Source organism: Oryx dammah, unplaced genomic scaffold (genome assembly GCF_014754425.2).
Source record: "Oryx dammah isolate SB20612 unplaced genomic scaffold, SCBI_Odam_1.1 HiC_scaffold_10, whole genome shotgun sequence".
Taxonomy (NCBI): domain Eukaryota; kingdom Metazoa; phylum Chordata; class Mammalia; order Artiodactyla; family Bovidae; genus Oryx; species Oryx dammah.
The window spans coordinates 5,930,686-5,951,178 of NW_024070194.1; the positions used below are offsets into that span (position 1 = coordinate 5,930,686).

At 47.7% G+C, this 20,493-nt stretch overlaps 1 protein-coding gene across 1 annotated transcript in view; it reads left to right on the forward strand.

Moving 5' to 3' along the window:
* Positions 1 to 14,827, forward strand: part of KCNB1 (potassium voltage-gated channel subfamily B member 1) — a 112,144-nt gene extending 97,317 nt beyond the window's left edge. Inside the window, exon 2 of the mRNA XM_040248158.1 lies at positions 6,796 to 14,827. Coding sequence (XP_040104092.1) covers positions 6,796 to 8,805 — 2,010 coding nt within the window. The 3' untranslated portion in view covers positions 8,806 to 14,827. The remainder of the gene's footprint in view (positions 1 to 6,795) is intronic.
* The last annotated feature ends 5,666 nt before the right edge of the window (positions 14,828 to 20,493 follow it).

A 20,493-nucleotide genomic window follows, 5' to 3' on the forward strand; every position in this document is an offset into this window, starting at 1 on the left:
AGGATGCCAGAGGCCTGGGCCCAACACCTCTGAGTCCCTCCCTGGGCACTCTGACCTGCTAATCTCTTCTCTCAGAGGACCAAAACTCCCTCCCACATTTGGTGCAGACAGGTGGGCTGCAGGATTCAGAATCTCTTCGCAGGGAGGGAATTTGGGGACAGTCTGCAAATTCTGGTCCTGGTTCCTGCCTCCCTGCTCCCTGGGTTCCTGGAGTCCTGCCCAAACCTGATTGGGCTCAGATCCCAGGAAAGCAAGGCTGGAGATGCGGAGGCCTGGTCAGGAGTTTGAGCTGGGGTGAGAAGGACTGGGCACAGGCTGCTCCCCACTCCCTGGGGCCCATCCCAGAGATCAGATCAGCACTGTCCACTGGGGAACCTTCCTGCTGGTCCGGTGGTTTAGAATCCACGCTTCCAATGCAGGGGACACAGGTTTGATCCCTGGTCAGGGAGCTAAGATCCTACATGTCATGCAGTACAGCCAAAAAATAAAACAGAATCACACAGCTTGAAAAAAAAATTAAAACCAAAAAGAATGACTGAGAACTGAAGGGAAAAAAAAAACAGCTTAAAAAAATAAAAACAAACAACAGTAACAACAACAACAACAAAAAAAACGCTGTTCATCTGGGTTTAAGACTGTTCAGAGGATGCTTGCTGCCTTAGCCAGGCACTGGGGTCCACATACCTAGTCCTGGACTTCCAGAAGCCCCCAGTCCAGAGGCTGGGGGAAGGGGGGACAATAAATTACCCAAATAATAATTTAATAACATAAAGTATATATTAAGTGACTGTTTCGTGGTTCAGTTCAGTTTGGTTGCTCAGTCATGTCTGACTTTGCGACGCCATAGACTGCAACTCTCCAGGCTTCCCTGTCCATCACCAATTACCAGAGCTTGTGGTAGGTGGTTAATTACTTTCTTCTCCACTTTAGAGATAAAGAAATGGAGTTTTAGAGATAAAGAAATGGAGTCTCAGAGAGGGGGAGTGACTTGTCCAAGGCCACACAGCCAGTGGGGAATAATAACACTAGTGCTCGAAGCCAAGTTCAACCAGCTTATAAAGAAGAGGCTGTGAAATGATAAAAGCAATAAAAGTTGAGCCAAAGGCCTAATGAATTCATTGAATTCTCTTTGCCACCTTGCAATAGCCACCCTCCCATTCTTACAGATGAGGAAACCGAGGCGCAGAGGGTTCAACTTACGTTGAAAAGCTCCCCAGTCAGGAAATCTAACCCTGACCCTAAGGGTTTCAGCAGGTCTGGAAGAGAAAGCAGTCTCGTGGGCAAGCCAAGGAGAGTGGGTCACACTGTGTTAGCACTCAGGATATTTGATGCATGCATGCACCAAGGCAGGAGGTGGGGCACGCTCTGACCCTCCCAACCCAAGCCTCAGCCCCTCTCCAGGATGGGGTGAGCCTCTGCCCTAAGCATCTCAGGCTGAGAGGAGGGGAGGGAAGAGCACATTCTTAAGTACAAAGTAGGGGGAGCCGCCCTAGAATAACAGCGCCAGGGACTGTACAATAGGTGGGTGCATAATTCATGCAACTGTCAGCCGACATCAATTATGTGGGCCTCCCCTGGAGTTGTCTGGGGGTTAGAAACTGGAGCAGGCTTCCCTTGCCAACCTCTGGGGGGAACCAGACCTCCCAGTTCTTAAAGCGGCAGACTCTCCAGGAATCTGCTCCGTCCCCTGCAGCCGCCCTCGGCCCTTGGGGCCAGAAGTCAGAGACAGCAGTGCCTCCCCGTGGAGGGAGGGCTCAGTCCAAGGTCCCCAGCAGGCCGCTCTGGAAGGTCGGACCCTCTCTGCCCAGCTCTGGGTTAACAAGTCTTTTCCCTCATTCTCTGGCTTCTGAGAAGCTGACTGCTGTATATCGCAGAGTTTCTCAACCTTGGGACTATTAACATCTGGGACCTGATCGTTCTCTGTGGCGGGGGCTGTTCTGTGCATTATAGGATATTTAACAGCATCCTTGTTTCCACCCACCAGCTGCCAGTAACACTCCTCCTCCAAGTCGTGACAACCAAAAATTTCTGCAGAATTTGCCAAATGTCTCCCAGGATGGGGCTGGGGCATACCCAGTTAAGAACCACTGGAAGACCCTCATTTTACAAAGAAGCAAACTGAAGCAAGAAAAGTTGCACTGTCCAAGGCCTCTTGACTGAAAAACGGCAGAGCTGAATTCCAACTCCAGGGCCCGCATATCTTTTGCTTTTTGTTTTTTTGACCACACTGCCTGGCTTGCAGAATCTCAGTTCCCTGACCAGGGATTGAACCCAAGCCCCGGGCCTGAGGACACCTAACCAGGGGACTGCCAAAGAATTCCCCCAGGTCCACATTGTTAACCTCAATGTGAGAGTTCCACATGCTTATTCCAATGATCACCTATATATTTTAATTAATATTTAATACGTATATCCTTAGCTATGCAAAATCAGCAGTTTTGCAAAGATTATTTCTTAGGACAAGGCTAAAATAAAACCAAGTAAGAAGTGTTTGTTGTTTTTTATTCTCAAGGAAAGTATAGTACAGCTAGTGGTGGTCTCCCAGGTAGTACTAGCGATAAAGAACCTGCCTGCCAGTGCAGGAGATGTAAGAGACATGGGTTCGATCCCTGGGTCCCACACCAGTATTCTTGCCTGAAAAATACCGTGGACCGGAGCCTGGTTCAAAGTGTTGCAACGAGTCAGACACGACTGAGCGACTGAGCGAGCAAGCATATAGCACCGGGAGCTCTACTTAATGCCCTGTGCTGACCTGAATGGGAAGGAAGTCCAAAACGGAAGGAATCTATGTATATGTGTGACTGACTCGTTTTGAAGTACAGTAAAAACTAACCCAACATTGTAAAGCAGCTAGACTCCAATAAAAAATTAATGAAAAAATAATAATTTGTTTAGGGATACATACATTTGTATTAAAAACTATACAGAAAAGAGATTTGGATAAAAGTTCTGATTATCTCAGGCATGGAGAAGGACACCCCGGAAGGAGAAGGACACCCCGGAAGTGTCAGTGTTATTGCTCCTTGCCCTGTTTTTTGGGCGTTGGGTCCACAGGTGTTGGTTTGAATACGGTTCATAAACGGACATAAATTAGGTCTACTTTTGTATGTGTCCGATATGTCACTTTAGAAGGTTACTATAGAATTTTACGTTTTAAAATTTTATTTTTATTGAAATATAGCTGATTTACAATGTCATTCCAGTGTACAGCAAAGTGGTTCAATTATGCATGTATAATTTTACTTTCTCAGTGAGTGCTAATCAGGAAATTAAAACACAGAAGTTTTCTTTTTACGATATGGAACACGTCAGACAGCTATGCATGTGGGCTAAGTCACTTCAGTCGTGTCCAGCTTTGTGCAACCCTATGGGCTGTAGCTGGCCAGGCTCCTCTGTCCATGAGAGTCTCCAGGCAAGAATACTGGAGTGGGTTGCCATGGCCTCCTCCAGGCAGCTAGAGTAAAAAAAACCAAAAACCAAAAACAAGAAGGTGGTAGAATAACAGGATGTGGAAGTTCTGCGTGGCACGACACTCCCTTTCATCTTCTGAGCTGGCCTGGAAAGACGCTAGAGCCCTCCTGTTACCTGTGGTACCCCCAGCACCTTTCAACACGCCTCAGTCGTCGAAGATGGTTAACAAACAGTAGACCAAATTGAAAACTGACTCTGATCCTGACCTTTCCACGGGTGCTCCGAGAACTTGAGCCCCAGCCAAGAAACACCATGGCAACCAGCTGTCCTAGACGCTGGGGGTGTAGAGATGAATCTCAGAACCCATCCCTGTCCCCTCCAAAGCTCACAGGTTCTGGGCGGTGGTGTGCACACACACACACACACACACACACACTTGTCATAGGCTGGCAAAATGATGAGGGAGCCCCGTGGATGGAGTGGTTGGCCCCTCCAGGGACGACGCCTGCAGGGAGAGGCCATGTGGGCTGGATTTTCAAAGATGGATTGGAATTCACTGGACAGAGAGGAAGAGGCACAAACCTGCAGAACTGACCAACAGTAGTGTGGTACCTGTGGTAGGAGAGACCAAAGAGAGGAGTCAGAGTTCAACCTAGAGAGACTTGCCAACCACGCGTCCTGATGGCAGAGTCATTGCAGGGGCCTGAGCCCACTCATGCGCACCCAAACAGCACTGGTGTTTCCTTTCAGGATACGGCAGGCAGTTTCAGGTCAAGGGTGAGAAGCGAAGACTAGCCAGTGGCTCAGATGCCGGATGGTCTGGGCTGACGGGGTGGTGTGTGCTGAGCTATTTCCCCTGTAATGACAGCTGGCATTCATTAGACATTCACTAGGTGCTGCTGGAAGCTGTCCTGAGTGCTCTGTGTGTGCTAACCCATATAATTTCACAGCAGCTCTCTGAGGTAGATACTGTTATTATCATCCCATTTTGCAGATGGAGAAACTGAGGCTTAGAGAGGTTACATGCCTGGCTCAAGGTAAGAAAGTGGAAGCTCTGAGACTTGAACCCGAAACAGCCTGACAGCAGAGCCCAAGCTCTTAACTGCAGCCCTCTCTACCCTTTTTCAAATCCTCTGTGTCCTCTCTGCCCCTTTTTCTCTGCCTCTTCCCTTTAACCCCTGGCTTCTCTCAAAGGTTCAGCTTTCTCTGATTTTTTTTTTTTAATGTCTTTTCTGATCCCCTACAACTTGGGAATAAATTGCTTGAGGCTTGGGCTTATCATGAAGCTGGTTCAGGCCTAGGTGGTACTTGACCATTTAATTCAGAGGCTCACCATCCCCGTAACCTACCCTCCCCTGGATCCCTGAACTCAAATCTCCCATGGTGGACTGGTTCAGCCCAGCCTGGATTTTCTGTCCAACCCTGAGTCATTCAGCGGTAGTCAGGATCGACTAATACAGGCTTGGAGCCCTCACCCCCGCCCCCAGCTCTTCAGCAGAGGCAGAAGAAAGAGAGGGGCAAGCCTATGAGTAGAGGACAGTTTTGGGGAGAAGTGAGGAGGGCTGATAGATAAGTTTAGGAGTTTCGATTTTCTCCTGAAGAGGCCTGGAAATTTATTAAGCAGGAGAGTGATGTGATTGCATTTGTATTTTTGAAGGAAAAAAAATGACCCTAGAGCAATGTATTACATCTGCTTGCATTTCTGCCTAAGCTGTAGTCTAGCCTAGGTTCTATTAATTTCGATAAACATCCAGTGAGCCCAAATATCTAGAGTAGACCCTTTTCTCTCTTTTTTTCTTTTTTTAAAATTTACTTATTCCTTTTATTTTTGGCTGTACTGGGTCTTGGTTGTTGTGCAGACTCTTCTCTGGTTGCAGAGGACAGAGGTTTCTCTCTAGTTGTGGTATGCGAGCTTCTCATTGCAGAGGCTTTCTCTTATTGCAAAGCATGGCCTCCAGAGCTCTCGAGCCTCAACAGTTGCAGCGAGTAGGCTCATCAGTTGGGGTTCCTGGACTCCAGAGCGCTCCAGCCCAGCTTCTCTGCATCATGTGTGATCCTCCTGGACCAAGGATCAAACCCACGTCCTCACTACCGGCAGGCAGACTCTCTACCACTGAGCCACCAGGGAAGCCCCCAGATCCTCTTCTTGATTCCGGGAACTCAAAAGTAGTTAAACTGTGATCCTTAGCCTCAAAAATTCATAGTCATACTCTGAAATTACTAACATGAGACCAGGATGTCTATGCCTCCCTGAAAATCATCTGCAAAATCTTGAGTGTTTAGCAAAAAGGTCTCTAGTTGTTATCTCATTTCTAACATAACCTTAAGAGCTCGTGTACTGGGGGCAGACAAACCCAGGTAAATATCCTGGCTCTGAAGCTGACTAGCTTTGGAAGCCTAGGTTTCCTTGTCTCTTCTCTGGAGGTACAATACAATAATGGGATTATTGTAAGAGTGAAATAAGGGGAGTTCCCTGGTGGTCCCAAAGCAGGGGATCCAGGTTTGATCCCTGGTCAGGGAACAGGTCCCACATGCCACAACAAAGGCCTGGAACAGCCAACTAAATAAATATTTTTTTAAAAAGAGAATGAAATAAGGAGCTTCATGGAAAGTGACTAGCACAGTGCCTAGCGTACAATGAACACTCAATAAAGGGTAACTTATTATCATTAGTATCATGTCAGGAAAGCGGTACCCCACTCCATAATATTATGAACCACTGGTATAGATCACAAGACAACAAATTATGACTTGCAGGTTAAATTCAACCCACTGCCAGTTTTTATAAATAAAGTTTTATTGAAACAGCTATGTTCATTCATTTTCATGCTATAGCTGCAGAGTTAAGTGGTGGCAACCAAGAATTCATGGGCTTCAAGGTTTTAAATATTTAATATCTTGCCCTTTATAGACAAATTTGATTGACCCTTGGGCTTGATGATTAGCTTTAAACCATTTCAATTATCTGGACATCAGTTTCCAAGTCTAGGGCTTCCCTGGTGGCACAGAGGTTAAAGCATCTGCTTGCAATGCGGGAGACCTGGGTTTGATCCCTGGGTCAGGAAGATTCCCTGGAGAAGGAAATGGCAACCCACTCCAGTATTCTTGCCTGGAGAATCCCATGGATGGAGGAGCCTGGTGGGCTACAGTCCATGGGGTCACAAAGAGTCGGACACAACTGAGTGACTTCACTTCACTTCACTTCCACGTCTATGTGATAAATGGATTTGAATAAATATTTCTATCTCAAATATCCAGCCATTAGCTAATTCACGAGATATGAAAATGCTCTTGAGAGTTGAGGAATGTCCCGCACAGCCAGAGTATTAGAATGACCATCCCATTGCTGGTTGTTAACTAAATCCCACTCTCTTCTCCTCACAGATCCTTGCCATAATTTCCATCATGTTCATCGTCCTCTCCACCATTGCCCTGTCTCTCAACACCCTGCCCGAGCTGCAGAGCCTTGACGAGTTCGGCCAGACCACAGACAACCCCCAGCTGGCCCACGTGGAGGCTGTGTGCATCGCATGGTTCACCATGGAGTACCTATTGAGGTTCCTCTCCTCCCCCAAAAAATGGAAGTTCTTCAAGGGCCCGCTCAACGCCATTGACTTACTGGCCATTCTGCCATATTACGTCACCATCTTCCTCACTGAATCCAACAAGAGCGTGCTGCAGTTCCAGAATGTCCGCCGCGTGGTCCAGATCTTTCGGATCATGCGTATTCTCCGCATACTTAAGTTGGCACGTCACTCCACTGGCCTCCAGTCCTTGGGCTTCACCCTGCGGAGGAGCTACAATGAGCTGGGCTTGCTCATCCTCTTCCTCGCCATGGGCATCATGATCTTCTCCAGCCTTGTCTTCTTCGCCGAGAAGGATGAGGATGACACCAAGTTCAAAAGCATCCCGGCCTCTTTCTGGTGGGCCACCATCACCATGACGACCGTTGGGTATGGAGACATCTACCCCAAGACTCTCCTGGGGAAAATTGTGGGGGGCCTCTGCTGCATCGCAGGGGTCCTGGTGATTGCTCTTCCCATCCCCATCATTGTCAATAACTTCTCTGAGTTTTACAAAGAGCAAAAGAGGCAGGAGAAAGCCATCAAGCGGAGAGAGGCTCTGGAGAGAGCCAAGAGGAACGGCAGCATCGTATCCATGAATATGAAGGATGCATTCCCCCGGAGCATCGAGATGATGGACATTGTGGTTGAGAAAAATGGAGAGAATGTGGGTCAGAAAGACAAAGTGCAAGATAATCACTTGTCTCCCAGCAAATGGAAATGGACCAAGAGGACACTGTCTGAAACCAGCTCAAGCAAATCCTTTGAAACCAAGGAGCAGGGTTCCCCTGAGAAAGCCAGATCATCTTCTAGTCCTCAGCACCTGAATGTCCAGCAGTTGGAAGACATGTACAACAAGATGGCCAAGACGCAATCTCAACCCATTCTCAATACTAAGGAGTCAGCCACCCAGAGCAAACCAAAGGAAGAACTTGAAATGGAGAGCATCCCCAGCCCCGTGGCCCCTCTGCCTACTCGTACAGAAGGGGTCATTGACATGCGAAGCATGTCAAGCATTGATAGCTTCATCAGCTGTGCCACAGACTTCCCTGAAGCCACCAGATTCTCCCACAGCCCTTTGGCATCGCTTCCCAGCAAAACTGGAGGTGGCATGGCCCCAGAGGTTGGCTGGCGGGGAGCTCTGGGTGCCACTGGTGGTAGGTTTGTGGAGGCCAACTCCACCCCTGATGCCAGCCATCACTCCACTTTCTTCATCGAGAGCCCCAAGAGTTCCATGAAGACCACCAACCCCTTGAAGCTTCGAGCTCTTAAAGTCAACTTCATGGAGGGCGATCCCAGTCCATTAGTCCCCATTCTGGGGATGTACCATGACCCTCTTAGGAACCGGGGGGGTGCTGCAGCAGCTGTGGCGGGACTGGAGTGTGCCACCCTCTTGGACAGGCCTGTGTTGAGTCCAGAGTCCTCCATCTACACCACGGCAAGCGCTCGGACACCCCCCCGGTCGCCCGAGAAACACACAGCAATAGCATTCAACTTCGAAGCAGGTATCCACCAGTACATTGATGCGGACACAGATGACGAAGGGCAAGTCCTCTACAGTGTGGACTCCAGCCCTCCCAAGAGCCTCCATGGGAACACTAGTCCCAAGTTCAGTGTCGGGACGAGGTCAGAGAAGAACCACTTTGAAAGCTCCCCCTTACCCACCTCCCCTAAGTTCTTAAGGCAGAACTGTATTTACTCTACAGAAGCATTGACTGGAAAAGCTCCCAGTGGTCCGGAAAAGTGCAAACTTGAGAACCACATCTCCCCGGACGTCCGCGTGTTGCCAGCGGGCGGAGCCCACGGAAGCTCACGGGATCAGAGCATCTGAACCACCCCCGCACTAAGGAGAGACTTCTGGCAGGGTCCAAAGAGGGGTGCTGTTCAGCTTACCTGCCGCAGAGGTTTTCTGCATGAACTCTGAAACACAAAGGCTCTGCAAAGCCCCCAGAAAGAAGAGAGACTCCAGAGGAAGCTCCCTTAAAACCTTGAGAGCTGTTAATGGGTCCATCAGAAGCAAAGCCGGCCAAGCTGTGGGGTATGGCACCTCCTTGTAACAACTCTACTGCCCTCTTTGGAAGATGACAAGAACAGAACTCGCAGCCACCACTACCACGTTCCAGACGCCACCGAGGCCACCTACTCCTCATTCTGTTCTCATGGCTCTCCACCACAGCCTCCAAGGGCAACATCTTCATCCCTCCTGGCTTCTGCTGAAGAAGGATGCTGGAACAGGTGGCCGGTATTCGAAGAGTGGGTTGACCATTTTGTTTTTGGGTGTTGCCTGGCCACCTCTAGGAACTTCTGTCTGTCACCTGCTGGATGGATCCCACTGTTAGAAGGCTACCGGGCATGCTCATGTCCTGGGGAAAGCTGCACTGTAAGCCAGGATCCCAGCGCAAAACCCTTCCTCAAATGTCTTCATTGACTTCAGTATTCCATAGTACCTGAGATTTTATTTTGAGATATCATCAGGGTGAGTTGCACCACTTGTACTCAATTCTAATTGCCCCCTGGCAATCTGAAAAGGGTTCAGAAGGCGGGTGCTCAGGCAACAGTATGAACTCTGAGCATTGCTTTAGGGTGGAGAAGGAAAATGCTTTCTGTACATTGCTAGGGTAGACTCAAAAGATATGCAAGTGTCAAATATGCAAAAGAATAGCTTATTCAAAGTGACTGTATGTTACTGAAGAACAGAATAAAATGTTTTTTTTTTTAACCTGAAAAAAACAAAAGGAAAAAAAAAATCCCCAATTGAAATGCCCAGTTCAGACTTTTGAATCCTTCCTGCTGAGGCAGGGAAAGCACTTATTATAATAGAATTTCTTTTTTGTTTCCTGTGGTATTTAAGTTTTAAGAAAAAAGTTAAAATAAAAAGCACTTTATGTTTTTTAAAAAAAAATAGGTTTTACCAGGGACAGTGTCAACATCTCGCACTTTAAAACGAGCATGATTTCCCGTGGGCCACTTCATTGGGACTACAGCTGAGTTTTTGCTCCAGGCGTGTGTCTGGCCACGGTGGGTGATACTGTGCTGGTATTGCTGTCAAAGTCTGTGGGCTCCTTCCTTGTCCCCCTCAAGCTTCCCCTTAACCCTCTTGCATCAGAAAGGGTACTTGGCCCTTGTGTGGGGTCCTGTGCTTAAGTCATGTGTATAGGAAACACGAGCATCTCAGAAGAAGGATGTAGATGGTTGGGCACTGGGTGTTTTACTCTGTTCTCTTTCTTGTCCACCAGGTGTGGGCGTGTTTTCAGTGTCACTGTCTGTACTAACAGCTCAGCTCTCCTTTCTGCAGCCATCAGTGCAGCCAGTACAGACAACAGCAATAAGTATTTGTGTGCGTTGTGAGCAGTTCTGGTCTCTCTCTCTCGGTGTTGGTCTTCCTGTCTTAGTTTGATGACCTGGCGTTGACCTGCCTGATTATAGCTCAACAGTGTGGTGATGCTGGCCATTCCCCAGTTCAGGAACACTGGGTGGAGCCACTGGTTAGCACGATGCCATGCTGTTGGCCCATCTGTTAGTGAAAATGACACGTTATTGATCTACTTGTCTTCAGTACAATGGGGCAATGTCGTTCTCCTAACACAATGTTGATGGATGGTGTCCCAAGTACAATAGCGTAGCTCTGCCGATCCTCAATATAGTGCCAGGCATTCGTCTTCCTGATGGAACAAAATGTGGTTTGCCTGTCCTTCGTAGAATCTGTTGTTGGTCTGCCTGTTAGTACAATGGCACAATCCACCTGTCAGTACACAAGCATCACAGAATCGTTCTGCCTGTCCTCTGCACAGTGGCATGAGATTGGGCCAACTGTCACAGGTATGATGACACAGGGTCATTCCACTGCCCTTAAAAATGTTGTATCCTCTGCTGCATATGCACCTAGTTCGTACTGCTTCTCAGCATCTCCAAGGACTATAGATCCCTCCAAGAGGGCGCAGTCCTGTTTTTTGCTGCGTTAACACAGTGTTTGACTCCAGAAGTACCAGAGTACTCTTGCATCAAATCCTAAGGGATTTAAGGGGCAGGGAGTACGAGGTTATCCTGGGCTGGTGGCTCACCGGAAAGAGGAAGCGCAGGGCCCCCCAGGTGCTTTGCTGAGCACACAGTACAGGCTGGGGGCCGGTGGAGGAGTGGCTGCAAGACCGTCTTCCCAGGGCCATCTCTCGCGTCTCTTTGTTTCTGTCACCATTCACATCTGCCATCAGCACAAACGTGAAAATTCAGGGAAAACAAACAAATGCTTTTTGATAAAAGTAAATAGTTGTGATTTCCGATTCAGATATTTTTAGAGCTGATGCTATCTGTAAAAATTAATAATAATAATAATAATATAGTCTATTTTACATATCAGGAAAGTGAACATGTTTAAATATAGCCATATATAGTGAGAAGGAACTTATCACCCCTTCTTCAAATCGAGGCATTTCATTTGCTGGTTGAAGCAGTCGAGAAGTGTACAGATTAGAAATTATTTCTTATTTCTTTTTTTTTTTTAAACTAATAACCAATTGGTGCAACTCTCCTTGTAACCAAAGGCCCTATCTGCCTTGCGTGGTCATGCAGGACCTATCCCTTTCCTTCCTCATGTATTTTGTCTGAACTTAAAGTAGCATTTTATTGAGTCACTTTTGAAGGATGAATTCAGAAGTATCATGAAGAACCTACCTGTTCAGGCTTAATAGCCAGAGTCCTATAGAGTTCTTATAGAAACAGAATAACTGAAACTCAGCATATACTATGCTTAGAAAGTATTGCATTTTGTTTTGGGTTTTCCTTTTACGTGTGGATGTCATCGTAGGAATATAGTTTTTACCCTGTGCCGATTCAAAATAGAGTATTGTAAGTTCTCTCAGGCCCCCACCCGCCATAAAGGAACATGTCCAGATTTTTAAAGATGTGTACACCCTACTTGTACATGTACTGTGTATGTGCACTGGGAAATCTACCTAAGAGTCTCCACTGAGAAGCTAACCTTGATAGACTGGTATTGATGGAGGAGAGAAAAGCAATGGTTTGGAGGCAAATACTGCTTTAACCTGGTGGTCCCACCCATTCCTGAACCAATGAAAGTGGGAGAAAAAAAAACAAGAAATGTTATTTCATCCCAAAGAAATGAATCTAGGGTCTGGAGGTGGATGGATGCCTGGCCCCTTCGGCACATTCAGTAAAACTCATCAAGAACCCCAGCAAACTTCCACCATTATCAAAAAGGGCTAGGGACCAGGTCCGGACACAGCTGAGTGTGTGTGTCAAGACACGGGCTACGCGGGACAACAAAAACAAGGGACCGGGTAGCTGTGCGCCTTGATCACCCGGGGGGCCGTCGCCGACCAGCAGAGAGAGGTGGGCAAGCTCTGGAGGAGTCCGTTTACTCACCTTTTTATCTTGGGGTAAAGAAAACAATAGGACTTCCGTGCAGTAGATTTCTCAGTGCCTTCTTTAGGAGTTTTATCTTAAGCACACTCAATGGGGAGAGAAAAAAGAGGAAAGAACATTCATTCCCACAAAGCCCCTTTCTCTCAAGGCATCGGGGATCGAGAAGGAAGAAGATGACGTTGGTGAAACAGCAAAATCCTGAGGAGGCCATTTCCTTTCAACCCACCTGGCTCGCCCCTGAGAATTGCTGGTGACACAGACTTTTTCAGACTGATTACCCAACCTCTCCTCCACCGTGTCTTAGTATCTGTAAGCCTCATCCTTGCCCTTTCTCCTAGTAAGATCCATGTTTCTAACGAGAGAAAAAAAAAAAAAAAAAACAGAACAGTATTCTCTTCTGTAAAACTGTAATGTATTGTTGATGTTTGTAACTATTGTATATTTCTGTCTTGCTCCAAGTCTTGGCTGGAGTGTGTAGTCCATGGGCACGGGGGGAATTTAAAATTTACCAGACAAGGGTCCCTAAAGCCCGGTCTCTCTCTCTCCCTCTCTCCTTTCCTCATTTCTCTGCCAACTAACTAGTCTCAAGTAACATGACCCCAAGCCTCAGCCTCCAGTCCAGTAACTTTGAATCCTCTGCGAGGGAGGCGAAAAGCCTCGAGAACATGATCCTTTGAGAAAGGACTTTTTCTACCACCAGGAAGTTGGCAGGACTTGAAACAGTCCTCCCGTGACTCCCCCAGCAGGACAGTGGAGAACCTCCAGCCCTGAGCTGAAATTTCCTCACCTCCCACTGCTTACATGACAGCATCCAAATGCTTTTACTCAACCCCGGGCGACCCAAACCAGCGCTGGCTACATCCAGAAATAAGAGTTACCTCTGCGTTTTCTGTTGCCATTTTTCTGGCTCTAGAAATATCTGATGCGTGACTACATCATAGGACGTCCACGCATCTCAGAGTAGTCTATTTTTCTGTTCAAATGAAATATATATAATATATATATGTATTTTTAGCAAATTTATAATTGGGCCATTGAGTCTACTTTCTTCTTTTGTAATACACAGTAACATCTTAGGAGTTCTATTGTTGGTCATTATTGCAGCTGATGTCTTCTGGTCTCTTTCATTTCCTCCCATTGTTCCTTGGACTGTTTTTTTCTTCTTCTTCTTCTTTTTTATTCTGATTTTCTGGAGGTGGGGAAAGACTTTGGGGTTCTGACTGCCTCATGCAGGCATTTTCTAACACAAAGCCTAGAATCTGTTGACCTGTTACTTTCCTCATTCTGTCCTTGTTTATTGTTCTCAAGAATCCAGAGCACAGATACAACAGTGAGACCAGGGGGAGCAGGGCTACAGATGGCCCTCAAAGTCGGGATGGGATGTGGGCAGGTTTAGCTCATCCCCCACACCCTTCTGGGGTTCTAAAGGGACTGAGTTTTCTTCTTCCCAGAGATCTTGGAGTCTAAAATCTCATGCAAGAAAGCCTCCCTCTGGTATTTCTGAGATTCAGAGGACACCGAAACCCCTCCTGGCTGGCCTGTCTCTGCATCCGGTGCCCTGCTGCCTGTGACATCGATTGGATCTGAAGATCAGAGCACTTTCAGGTTCTCAAAACCCAGAGAAAATCCTGGGCCTCAGATATGATCCACTTTTAATCAGTTCTGCATTTCAACCCGTGTCCAACAGCCTCACCACCACCCTCGGCCAGACAAGCTCGCAGCCAAATCCTGAGAAGGGACTGTCCCCAGAATCTGCCATCTCATCTCCCCTTCCCTCTCCAGCTGCCTGGCTCCACAGAGCCAGAGATGCATGGCAAGGATGGTAGTGTTTTTCCAGCTTCCACCTATCAGGGAGTGTCTGGACTGTACGGATAATTCATTCCACCAGGCGGTTTCCAGGCCTTGGGTAGGCCGGCAACATCTCGTGAAGCAGCATCTTCGCCAGAAGATGATTCTCCATCCGTCAGTTCATGCAAGAAGAGAAAGAAAGCCCAGATCATCTCCAGCGGGCATCTGTAGACTGTCATATCCCACCTGCCTTGCTGGGCAGGGCTCTGGCCTCTGCCCAGGTCAGAGATCTGAGCCAAGTCAGGACCCCCTAGATGGCAGTGAACCATCGCCCACTGAGTCATCAACCCCAAGGGGAAGCCAACAGAACAACGAACGTATCATTCTGGTGTGTGTGTTCGTCGCTCAGACGTGTCCAACTCTTTGCAACCCAAAGAACTGTAGCCTGCCAGGCTACTCTATCCATGAGATTCTCCAGGCAAGATTACTGGAGTGGATTGCCATTCTCTCCACCAGAGGATCTTCCTGACCCAGAGATCGAACACTGATTCTTTACCATTTGAACTACATTCTGGGCTAAGGCTCTAATCAGAGTTTTCCCACCTCCCCAATTCCCAGTAATCTGGTTTGAAACAAAGCCAAATAAAATAGATAAGATTAAAAAAAAAAAAAAAACTTTTGCACAAGAACAACAACAAAACTGTCTCCCAGCAGTTTGCTAGGCTTGATGGTCAGAAAAGCAAACACCCTTGCCTGTGGGTGTCTGTGGGTGGTTCATCTAGGAAAACGTTGTGTCTCTGGGATTTCCATCCACTGCCCCTGATGTTGTCTGAACCTGGAATTTCTCCTGAACTCCCCCAAATGCCAGCTTGAAGAAATGGATGTGGAAGGGAGTCTGTTCGTCGAGTAGCCCCTCATCTTCACTGCTAACTCTTAACTCTCCATTCCTTCTTGAGGGGATCCTGGAAATATCTAAAGGCTGGAGGGGATTGGGATGGAGTGGGGCCATTCACCTGAAGAAGGGATGGCTCTGCAGGTTTCTCCTGTACCAAAGGGACCTGGCAGTCAATTTCAGCTCAGATTAAGAAAGTCCTTCTACTAGGCGGGGCTGCCTCCCCATGGAACTTGGTGCCAGGTCGGGTCATGAGATCTCTGACACCACAGGTGTTTTAAAAGAGGCTATTTGATGTATGAAATGGATGTTGCTGAGGGCGCCTAGCACTGCATACCAACTGCATACCGGACTGAATATCCAGGGAAAGTCTCTCTCTACCACCCCCTCCCCACCCTCTTCCAGTGTATGCCTGTGTGCGCACGTATGTGTGTGTGGTCTGAACATCTGAGCACAGGCTTAAGCCACAGGGGCAAAGGCAGAGGGCGCAGTTAGAAGAAGCTCAGATTCTAGAGTGTGGAGCTTTCTGAGAGGGTACCAGGGAGGGAAGTGGCAGCAGGACACCCCGATCTTCTCTGCTCCCTGTCTTGGACGGTTGTTGTGGCACCGCTGGTCGCCTGTCTGTCCCCAGCGCCCTGACAGGGACCACACTGTGTTGGGATGAGGTTCCTGCTCCCCTCCCACAGGCCAGCCACGGAGTGAACCCCCCTTCTCTGGCTGGCCTGCTCACGGTGCTTCAGCCTTCTGCCCAGGCCCTGCACCCTCGTGGGCCTCAGGCTTTCTGTACAAGAGACACAGTTATCTTTTACCCACTCGCCAGCTGCCTAAGGAACCGACTGGCCAGGCAATGGCAAACAGCATCATTCCCAAAGGGCTTTTTTTTTTCAACAAATAAAACAAGAAATCCCATTCCAGACCCTTGAAAGTCCCCACCCAATGAAGGAAGTCCAGAAGGGCCAAAAGAGAGAGACAGCTGCAATCTAGTTTTACTACAAAACAAGGCTTTGGCTACGGCAGCCTGCAGGTGGAACGTCCACATCCAAGGACAGCATTTGACAAAAGAGGTTTTAAATTTCCTCCTAATTGTGGATGGTGGGCCTGGAGGAGCAGGGACTTCGTCCTCAGGATGACCCCACATCCAGGAAGTCTCAGGTTGCTTCATCACAGGATGAGGCAGAGGTTTGGCAGGATAGTCTGAGCAACTGCCTTCCTCCCAAACCAAAATTAAACAAAAGCCCAGTTTCCAAGACCCCCCTTGAGGCCCCGTCCTGCAGAAAGTGGCTGGCTGCCATGACATGAGCATTCTGGAAAATGAAGAAAACTCCCAATTCTGTCCCGTTGGGATGCCCTCCGGAGTCCTGCATGGATCACCACACACTTCCTGTCTCCCTAAGCTCATCCAGGCTTGGAAAAGAAGGAAAGAAGCATGGGAGAAGATGCCCACAGGATCTGGACTTCTCAGTGTGGCTCAGGCCCCCTCATCTTCACTAGGACTTTGGGGGTCTCTCTCCGATGAGCTTGACATCTGAGCTCAGAGTGCCTGGGGGTGGGGATGAGGAAGACCAGCAGAGGTTGGGCTGTATGGCCCCTTTGCTGTCCTGGCTTCAATCCAAGGTCAAGGAACTCAGGGTTAGCCCCTAACATATGACTTTGGCACCCAACCTGTAGGTTTTGGTTTTGTTTTGGGTTTTTATTTTTATTTTTTTTTTGAGTGAGTGAGTAAATGTGAAAATGATTGACTTCCCAGTGAATGAATGGATGAGTGAATGGGTGAGTGGAGAGAAGAGTTCATTCTGGGAAGGAGGGAGAAATGGAGAACCCCTCCCATTGAAGCCTGTAACCCCCAGCATTGCCATCTGTTCTTTGACTCAACTGGGGGCCAAGATGACAGTCAAATTTTCTGCCCTGAGGGTCTTCTCGGAGCTACACTTCCAGGGGCCCATGAGGGCAGCCCCAGTCTCTTTTCGGCTCTCCTGCCCTGCATTTTCACCCTCAGACCCTACTTTAGCTCACCCTAGCCCATAGCACAAGGTGGTTTTCCAGTAGGCTAAGCCAAGGGTCCGAGGTCACGGTTTCCCCTGGGCTGGGACTTGCTGGGGGCAGGAATGTGGGAGCTGATATCTGGAAACTGGACTGCATTCCCTGAGCCATGGCAGTTGAGCTGGAAAGCAAGGCCAGCCTGTCCTCCAGCTTTCAGAGCCAAGGGTCTTCCTTTTATTCTGAGCCCAGTGCCCCCCATGGTAGCATGCTCCCTGATCCTGCCAGCTATGACCCTCTGTCTCTCCCAGGAACCGCGGGGTGAGGTTGAGGCTTTTCTGCCAGCAAAGCCATTCTGATCGCCCCGCCCATAACAGGGGCCAAGCCAATCACATTAGCCATAAACGACCAATGTCCTTAGCCACTCTTTTCTTGGAGTCACGTTCATGGGTTCTGTTCATCTCTGGTCAGTTGCTGTCTCTAGTCCTTCCTGTAAAGGTGAAAAACAAGCATCACACACACACACACACATACACACACACACACACACACACACACACACACACACACACGGAAATCAAACAACAAAAAACCCAGTGTCTTTTTATGCATGTGATGAGATGAAATTGTGACCTCCAGCTGCTGTCCTGTCTTGTAAAACACGTCCAAATGTTTAAGAATTTCTAAGCAAATGGTCCCTTAATGAGTCTGCAGAATTCAATAAAAAGGTATGGAGAAAACAGGCGTGGTGGTTTATTTTCTGGAGGGGACAGGGAGGTGAGGATGTGAAGATCTGTAAGGGAAGCTGAACTGGAGAGCCTGGGGACCTAAAGGAGCAGCGCTAAATGTTACTCTTCATCCGAAAGAGAAGAAGCATGAGAATCTAGCTGACTTGTCATCCCAATGTGCAAGCAGTGGTAACCCAACCCATGCTGTGTCCATGGAACTCCTGTTCTGGTCATTTGACACTCATGTCAACCATGCCTGGGTATTCCTGATCTTGATACCTCATAAAAATTCTCCTAGTACAAGTTACAAGCTCAAATGCCTATAGGAGTCAAGCAGGTAACATAAATGAGTAAAGCAACCCAGGTAAGAGACACAAGGGAGTGGTGGTGAGTGTGGCAAACTTAAGATCACATTTCCTGTCTAAAAGGGTGAACTTGGGACTTCCCTGGAGGTCCAGTGGTTCAAACTTTCTGTGCTTCTAATGCAGGGGACTCAAGTTCAATCCCTGATCAGGGAAACTAAGATCCCACATGTTATGCAGTGCAGCAAAAATAAATAAATACTTTTTTTAAATAAATAAAAGAGTGTACTCTATTCATCTACAGCTGGTTGTCACCAAATAGAAATGCAGGCCCAGCAATGCCAGATCTTCAGACCTTTTCAGAGAAGTGAGAAATCTTGATTTTTATGAGAACTATCTCACCTTTTTTACAACTAATTCTATTTTTTTCCTTTGATCCTGTATTAGCCAAATGAAAACAGGTGCAGGCAGGCCACCCCTGCTCATACGTTGCCCTTCTGTGATCTCCACCTTGATTGACGGGATTTGATGATTTCTATATTAGTTATCTACTGCTGTGTAACAAATTACCCCCAAGTTTACTATCTCACCCAAAGGTTTATTATCTCACCCAGACGTTTATTATTCTCACTCCCAAACATTTTTCTAGGTTAGGAGTTCAAGAGGGTCTTTAGCTGGATAGTTCTTGCTAGGGTGGGGTTCAAACAAGATACCAGCTGCAGTCATCTGAAAGCTTGACTGAGGCTGGAAGATCTGATTCTGACATACTTCAGGAGGCCTTGGGTCCCTGCTGGCTGTTGGGAGGAGGTCTCATTTCCTCACCACATGGACCACTCCATAGGACTTCTTGAACGTTCTGACAGTATAGACAGCTGGCTTCCCCCAGAGTGAGTGATCCAAAAAAGAAAAAGCAAGGAGGAAGTGCAAGGCCTTTTGTGACCTAGTTGCAGAAATCAGACAGCATCATTTCTACCAAGTTCTATTCTTTAGCTCATACTCAAGAGGAATTGCAAAAAAGAAAAGAGGAATTGCACCTCATAAATAGAGATATATCAAAGAATTTGTGAACATATTTTAAAGCCACTAAATTTCATTTACTGGAAAGAGTAGTTTCCAACTTTAGAATTTCATAGGCCGATATAATTGCCTGTTCAGTTTGGGAAAGTACAAAAGCCTTGCCAGCACTCTATTTTGTGAAGTAAAGATGTTGAAAAGTAGCGACCGTATCCTATCACTATTTCCTAGTGAAACAAAAGATTTCATGTCTTCCTCCAAAAATATAATCTCAGAATAAAAAACTATCTTTAAAAAAAAAGAATGTTTGTTTTCTTCCATAGGTCAGGGTTTCCCGGCCTCAGCACTATTGACATCCGGGGCTGGATCATTCTTTGAGGTGGGGGCTGCCCTGCACACCACGGGATACTTAGCAGCATCCCTGGCCTCCACCCACTAGATTCCAAGGACACCCTCTCCTCAGCTGTGACAGCCAAAAAATGTCTCTAGACATGGCCAGATGTCTCCTGAGGGACAAAATCCCTTCAGTTGACCACCCCTGGAGGAGATATCAAGTTCAAAGTCCAAAAGGTACCATGAAAAGTGAAATTTCCCTCACAGCTCTAGACCCCAGGCCCCCTGTCCCCAGAGGCAATTACTGCTACCAGGTCCTTATGTATCCTTCCACCGACATTCTTGACAAACACACACGTACAAGCGTGTGTGTGTACAGGTGTGTGTGTTTTCTTTTGTTTTGTCCCCCCCACCCCACCCCCGCAAACAGTAACATTTGCACTTTGCTTTTTTCATTTAAAGTATCTTGAAAGTCATTCTGTGTGAAAACACAAAGAGCTTCCTCATTCTTTTGCAAGCCTGCGTCCTGTTCTATTGTGCACAGTAATTGTTAGTCTCCCAGAGCTGAGCATTGAGGATGCTTCCAAACTTTTGCTGTAACAAACAGTGCTGAAATGAACGGCCTGTCAGCAGAGTGATTCCTGTGGGCTCTGCCATCAAAATAGATCAGGAATCTGCACTTCTCACCCCTCCGCTGCTATAGCTCCAGGCCACCTCATCACTGTTTGCTGCCTAACGATTGCAGCAACCTCCAGATCAGGCTCCCTGGTTCTGCCCTTGGTCCCTTTCAGGCTCTTCTCAACACAGTGGCCAGAGGGATCCTGTCAAACTGTCAGTTCGATCACATCACTTCACTGTCAAAACCTTCCAAAGGTTCCCCATCACGTTTTGAATAGAATCCAAAGTCCTTGGCATAGACTACAAGGCCATACGTCCCCCAGTCCCTGCCTGCCGCTCTGATTTTGTCTCTGTCTGCTCTCCCCTGATGGCGTCCTGCTCCATCGTCACTGGTCTCCCTGCTGTTCCTCAAACATGCCCACCACGGGCTCACCCAGTGATGCAGCTCCTTTCTAGCCCCCTCCCAGATCCTTCCACCCTCTGATCTC